At 41.8% G+C, this 7594-nt stretch overlaps 1 protein-coding gene across 1 annotated transcript; it reads right to left on the bottom strand.

Moving 5' to 3' along the window:
- Positions 1-4876: 4876 nt before the first annotated feature.
- On the bottom strand, positions 4877-6457 carry Arxes2 (adipocyte-related X-chromosome expressed sequence 2). The gene is given in 1 exon segment (NM_001408908.1): positions 4877-6457. A coding segment is annotated over 1 exon segment (543 nt). The 5' UTR covers positions 6343-6457; the 3' UTR covers positions 4877-5799.
- Between the last annotated feature and the right edge of the window lie 1137 nt (positions 6458-7594).

Below are 7594 nucleotides of genomic sequence, written 5' to 3'. Positions count from 1 at the left end.
TCTTGTGTAATTATTGTGGCCATCAGAGCCACCATAGGCCATAAATTCCACTTTAACTAGCTAACTAATCCCTCCACATAGAACACTAATTTCCATGGTGGGTTTTATAAAGCTGTTCAAAAGACTCTCCTATCAGAACGAACTCAGTTGATGCTATGGCCACTTTTAGAGGAGATCAGATGTATTCAGAGTAATATAACCTTAGATGGTCCATGTTTAGAAAAACTTACGTTTTTTTCCCTATGTGATTTTTTTTTCTGTAAACATGGTAGAAGTACTTTTCAGTGTGTTTAAGATTATCTTAAGAAGGAGCTGGGAGAGATGGCTCGGTGGTTAAAACTATTTATAGCAGAGGACCTGAGTTTGGTTCCCTGCAACCATGCTAAGTGGCTCACAACTCCAGCTCCAGGAGATTTGATGTCTCTAAACAATGAGAGCTGCTCCCACCCCTCCCCTCTCACACACGTACATATATAACTAAAAATATTTTTAACTCTTAAAAAATATTCTCTTCAGAAAAAGAAATAACATGAATTTTCAACTTCCCTGAACCACAAGTGCATAAATTTATGTGCATAAATTGGTAAGGTAAAAATTCACCCCTGAGACACTCTTACACTATGCAAAAGTACCTGAATATTTATGAGCATCTTCTCTAATTAATATAGAAAGTGGTAAAATTGTAGAAACTATAAAACAGCAAATGAATAACATTTCTAGCATACCTTGCACGTAAATAAGTTTATCTGTATAAAAACTCCCTCTTTGTGGTCATTCATAAATCTAGTTCTCTCTAACAAGTGTAACCCATTCCCCTGAAAATACATAGGTATTCTGAGCCTGTATATTTTATGAATAAAAGTAACTGAAGTTAATACACTTTTGGTTTTTCTATCGTGTCCCACTATTTAGTGTGTGTGTGTGTGTGTGTGTGTGTGTGTGTGTGTGTGTGTGTGCGTGCGTGCGTGCGTGTGTGTGTGTGTGTGTGTGTGTGTGTGTGTGTAGTGTCACTTGCATTCTGCTTTAGATTCCACTGGTTTGTAGTATGTCTTTGAAATCAGGTTACTCCAGTTTTGTTCTTTTGCAGGTTACTGTGGTGGTTCGTCTTGGTTGCCACCTTGACTACACATGGGGTCAACTAAAACATAAGCATCTGGGCACATCTATGAGGGATTTTCTTAACTGGATCATTTGAACCACAGAAATCTGGGCCACACCTGATGGCTACCCATATAAAAGGACTTGGAAGTATCAGTTGGCTCTGGGCTCCATAAGGATGTATTTTGATTGGTTCTTGTTTTCTGTGGTGCTCTCCTTCTGCTGCATAGACAAGTTTCTTTGAAGAAGGCTGAGGATTACACTTATCTGTATGAGGACAAATTTTTATAACTTGTTTTTATGGATTATGCTTGCTTAGCATAGTGATGGTTACAGATTCTTTACCCAATAACAAAAATTTCATGAGCACTGAATAATTAACTATGTTCTCAGTACCAGGCATGTTGAGAGTTTCTTAAGTCCAATTAGAGAGCTCTTGGTTGGTACCAGTCTGAGTGTCACGACTTCGACTGTAGGGTTATTGCACCCTACTTGTTATTCATGTAGTTCATAGGCATCACAGCTCAGTAACACTATAGGATGCTCCCCCCACTTTGGAAGCTCTCATGCAGCCATCTGTTACCAGGAAATCTAGTCCTCAGGAAGGGAGCATTTATGTCAGTTTCAGCGTAGGGGTCTCTGGGCCATGTTTTAGAAGTGCATGGTGTCTTCAGCAATAGGAACTTGCTTCCCACCTCTGGGGGTTAACCAAGGGCAACAGCGCAAGAGGGCTTCTCATGTCTGATATTAAGGCCTTTGTTAGGTAGTGTTTAGCTTCGGAGGGAGCAGTGTCATCTCAGTTAAGAAAAACTCATTAAGACAACATATGTATATTTATATGATGAATTATGTACATTATAGGCATTATTCATTTACTTTCTATCTTTTTGGTAAATGGTTAGGAATATGACTCCTTCTGGCTTTTCCAGAAGGAATATATATTTGATTTTTTCCTTAACCCACCGCTATCCTTCTCCAATGGCTGTATCTAGAGAAGAGTCCTACACCTAAGGCTCAGGAAACATTTCAGGAGAGGCTGAGGAAAGAGTGTAAGAGACAGAGAATGGCAGAATTTACTGTGAGGTTGTGTCTCTTCGTAATGTCAGAAGATACGTCCATAAGGTCTCAGCAACATCCTGCCCCAATGTGACCTGAACAAGGAGGAGACCGATGGACATGCCAAAGTGGGTGGGCGAAAACCCATGAGGTCTCATACACACCACCCTTATCTCAATCAATTATTTTTTATTCTTATAAAAAATGATGGGTATTTATTATAATTATGGAAATCCTCAAATGTTTATCCACTATATTAATATGAATATATATTTATGAAAAACCCATATCTAATTTTTTGTCGAAACTTGCAACAACTATTTTAACCTTTGTGTGTAGCTTATGCATGCACATATGTTCACATGTGTGCACATGTATGGGGCCGGAGCACCATGTGGAGGCCAGAGATTGGTATTCTGTGTCTTCCTCTATTGTTTTTCCACCAAGCATCTCTCAGTGACCCTGTAGCTCACAGATAGGGTCAGACTAACTGACCAGGAAGCCCCAGGGACTCTCCTGTTGCCTTTGTCTACACTGTAATAGTACTTCTTTTCCTCACAAATCCCTAAAAAAACTTGGACCAGCCAAATAAAATATAACTAATGTAAATTTCAACATTCATTTCTACCAAACTAATGGATCTACTCATTGCAGCTCTACAGTGAACCACGAAACTGATATCATTGACTGGTTAAGATTATAGGTTCCTTATACATGTTTCTCTCAAGGGAAAAACACAAAGTGTAAGATTAAGCAACTGCAGATTTTAACATTTGCATGTCTAGTACCCATAGAGAGGTAATGGAGTTAAACATTCTTATTGGTATACACAGTATAAAAAAATTCAAGTTTACACGAATTATGTGTTGTTCTTCCTGGTCTTCCTATTTGCATATTACTAAGGGGCTTTTCTCTTCCAACTTTTATAAATATGCTAAAGAAAAGGCACATATATGTGGCGTGAAAGGACCACCATTTATGTTAACTTGTCTAAAATAATTTAAATTATTTAGTATATTTAATTGTGGATTTAATGAAAATACACAATTTAAATATATTGTCTATGTTTGTACACATATAAACAAGTGAAGGCCCTGAAATGTTTACTGAATAAACCAGAAGCCAGAGCCAGCTTAGTATGTATGATGCTACACATTTGACTTTTATGCCAGTTAGAAAATCCAATCCCATATGCATTTCCATGAACTATACAGCTATATCCATATTTGTTACAACACATGTAATTAGTGAGATTCATATGAGATAATGTAAAATTATTGCTTTATTTTTAATTATCTTTCAAAAATGTTGTGTTTTATAAAAAAGAAAAAGCCAGGATATGTTTCGTAGAAGCACAGTGAAATAAAAGGGGGTACATACGTGGGACCATACTGTGGCAACCCTTCCCCCTGAGGTACCAACCATACAAGGGGTATAGTATGGAATAGAGTTTATTTAAGGCATGGGAAGGGGAATTGAGGGTGGAGGGGAGAGAGAGAGAGACAGAGACAGAGACAGAGAGAGACAGAGACAGAAGAAGAGGAGAGGAGAAGAGAGGAGAGGAGAGGAGAGGAGAGGAGAGGGACAGGGACAGGGACAGGGACAGGGACAGGGACAGGGACAAGGACAGGACAGGAGAGGAAAAGGAAAGGCCAGCCAGGAACATGTGGAGAGAGTGGGGAGGAGAATGGGGAGAGAAGGGACAGAGAGGGTAAGAGAGTAAGAGAGTGAGGAGGGGGCAAGCAGCCTCTTTTATAGTGAGTCAGGGATATGTGGCTATTGCCTGGTAACTGTGAGGCAGAGCCTACAAGGAATGCTAACAAAAACCAGTTTTCCTTATGCCATTTTCATACATAGTTTAGGTTGACTATCTTCCAACCCTTTCATCGCCCCAATTTCCATGTCCCCCTACCTCTGTCTAACCCTCATTCATTATTCTTCATTCTACTTTCACATCACATATGTTTTATTACCACATCCATCGCTCTTCTTTAAAGCCTCTGTTTAATCCTCTCAGGGGTCCCTTTCCATTCACTTAGTATCCACATCCACATCGTACACTCATCCCTCCCCCACCCCTCAAGTACACACATGTGAAACTTAGAAGCCAAGACCCCCTTTGGGCACATACCCATATATGCAATCTAACTTATTCAGCCATAAAAATAAAAAATACATGTAGTATTTGTTTTGTTTTTGCCTATGATGGCTCCATCCATTTCCTGGCAAATCTCACCTTTTTATTTTCCTTTATAGCTGAATAAATTAGATTGTGTCTATATACCACATTTTCACATCTGCTGATGGAAATCTAGGTTGATCCCATTTCCTGCTATTGTGAAAGGAGCAGCAACAAACACAGATGTGCAGGTGTTCCTGTGGTTGGATATAAAGACCTTTGGGGGTATGCTTGGGAATAGTATAGCTGGGTCACAGAGCAGTTACATTTCCGTGTTTTGAGAAGCCTCCACACTCATGTCCATTGTGGTTTCATCAGTGTGCACTATTCTTGAAATAATAACGATGTGCCATCACTGATGGTGAAACTTCAGTGTTTCTCCTTGCTTACACCATGGTACTCCCCCTTGGAGGTTATGAATTTTCCCCACAGCTGAATGAAAAATCCCATCTAGTCATAGTTAATCATGTATTATAATATCTAACATATTTTGGACACATGTGGATTTTCTTATACTTCCATTATAAAGGAAACAAACACAGAGAGAGTGAAAGGAGATATATTTCTACAGAAGTTTTTCCTTTTTTTTTTCAACTTGAACACAAGCTACTTTTACATAAAATCAGAAACATCAAGACAAAGGGTTTCAGGGTTACAAAAATACAATGCAAGTTACAAATGAAATTGTACCATGATGTCATCTCAGGGATAAGGGATGGACTAAACTTACAGAATGAAGTTATCCAAGATTAAAGTTTGACTCCATGTTTTGCTAGCTATTTAAGCTTGAAATGATTCCTCGGTCTTCATTTGTAAAGAGCCCATGTTGCTATTACATACATCCCGAGATTATTGGTAATAGAAAACAATAACATAGAAGAGAGTTTGTAAATGAAAAATTAAACTATGAGAGCTAATATCACTCCAATAGTCATTAAAAGAGAGACTTGCAAAGAATTGTACATAATTAGCACCTAGTGGTAGTAAGCATACAGACTGAAACAAGCTTCACTCAATGGAGAAATCATGCAAATATTTTCAACTTTCACTGACAATGTTAAAACATTACTTTTTTCAAAAAAATGTAAAACACATAAAACATTTGTAGGGAAAACCTGGAAAGACTCGTTATTTCTCAGACATTCAGCCATTAACTGTGTTACAGTGATTTCCAAACTAAACAAATATTCACTCTTCAGGAAAACTTGTTAGCCACCTTATTTCCACCACTTCCGGTATCTAACAAATGATCACATGAACTGCCCCCCCCCCCCCCCGGCCAGGAATCAAGCATGCTTTACAAGAGATGAACAAACGTCTGCTTCTAAACCACATTCACTGTAAACATGCACGAATGCAACACATAAATTGTTACAGCACGAGTTTCTTCAAATTCTTGACAGTTTTAAACCACGATTCCTTAGGTACACACATGTCCCATTTCCGAGGCAAAGAGAGAGAGTTCTTCAAAAAGTCGTGGCTATTTCATAGGAATCTGGAAAAGGGACAGACACGCGTCCAGATCCAGTCACAAGAGGCAGGATCCCAGCAATCGGTATAACTTGCCAGGAGAGAGTCAGAGTGACATTCCTGTTTCCCTTGAGACCGTGTCCATCGTCAAAGAAAAAATACTTGCTTTTGACGTCTTTCAGGTTCAGCTTGGGGTTCTCGCCTCGCAGAAGGATCTTGTCCCAGAGGACCACCTGGTTCACAGCGTTGCTTTTGGTGGAATATTCTGCCGACAGATAAAGGAAGAGCTGCTTGACGTTCCAGTCGAAAGTCTTCTCCAGATCCGCAGAGATGTGGAATGTGATGAAGCCCAGGTCGCTCTTCTTTCTGGGTCCAGTGAAGTCTTCCACTTTTTTGAGCAGGATCCTGGAGACGTGCAGGCGCACGGGCGCGCTCCTGTCTTTGAAGGCGGTGGTGAGGATGCAGCCCAAGGTGAGCGCCGCCATGACGCTCAGCGTGAAGGCGAACAGCGAGTTGGCCCGGGACAGCAGGGTGTTCATCTTGCAGGATCAATCGGCGGCTCCCTCCACGCGGGCTCCGCTGGCGCCTGCAGGCTCGGCACTGGCGTGCTGTTGGCTCCGCGGTCCTTCTGCCTCCCTGTGGCTCGCGCGGAATGCTGGGCGCGCGCACGCGTCCCTGGAGCGCGCACCGCCCACGATGCCTCCCCCTCCCCCGCCCCAAGTCACTAGTTAACCCTACAACCACTGTCTGCTGATAGTCTGGAGCATCTGATGGAAAGCGGCAGCGTGGCTGAATAAGGGGTTCAGTTGGGGGATGCCTTGAACTGTCTCACCCTCAGGCCCAGACACAGTCACTGAAGGTCCCGGCACACAAAGCCCTGTCCGGGGAACCCTCTCCCTCTGCACACTGCTGCATCATGGCTTCCATACATCCTAGCCCCTCCCCTGGCCTTCTGCAACAGGCTGCTGATGGCTGTACTACCCCCCCCCCCCCCCCCCCCCCCTACACTAGCTAGTCCTGCCTCTCTGCAGTCCATTCTCTACACAGAGACCAGCCATCCCCTACAGGTCATGTCACTCCCTTGCTGGGATCCTTCTTCACCCTCAGCCTACAACAATCTTGGTGTCAGAGGTGGCCCAGGCTGTGTGCTGCATCTGCCCTTTCCCCTCACCCCCTACCAGCCTGCTTGTTGTCTGCCAGGCTCCAACTTCTGGGCTTGTCCCCTGCTCCTGGGGTAACTGGAGCACACACAGTACAAGCACACCAGGAAAGACATGGCCTGTCTGTGCGTTGCTTCAGTGACAACTCTGTGTATAATCCCCTGTCCAAGCTTTTTATTTTCTTCACACAGAAATCCTCACATAACTTGCCAGTTTTTTCGTTTTCTTATCCAGTTTTGCTAATCTACAGTGGCAGAGCTAAGCCCCCTTCCTGTCTTATTCTTCCCGTTAACTTTCCCAGTGCCTAGGCCAATGGTCTGTATACTCATTACTACATGATGATTAATCAATTGAAATAATTAATGACATTCTAGAGAAGATACAAAAGTTCCAACTGAGAACTGTGACAAAATATGCTCAATGATTTAAGATATTAAAGGATCTTGTTGCAAATAGACACTAGTGCTTTTCCTCAGCGAATATCAGCTAGAATCTACCCAATTCCATGGTTTTTTAATTCAAACGATGTGGACTGAACCCAAATATCTTCAAGTTTAATAAGCACCAGCAGAAGATTTTGGGGGAAAGGTTCGACACTTGGAAAAAACCCTGACTTCTTTTGTTAATGTTT

The sequence above is a fragment of the Rattus norvegicus genome, chromosome X (assembly GCF_036323735.1).
Source record: "Rattus norvegicus strain BN/NHsdMcwi chromosome X, GRCr8, whole genome shotgun sequence".
NCBI classification, from domain to species: Eukaryota; Metazoa; Chordata; class Mammalia; order Rodentia; family Muridae; genus Rattus; species Rattus norvegicus.
Note: the sequence above shows the minus strand (reverse complement) of the source record. Positions and strands in the feature narration are given on the sequence as shown.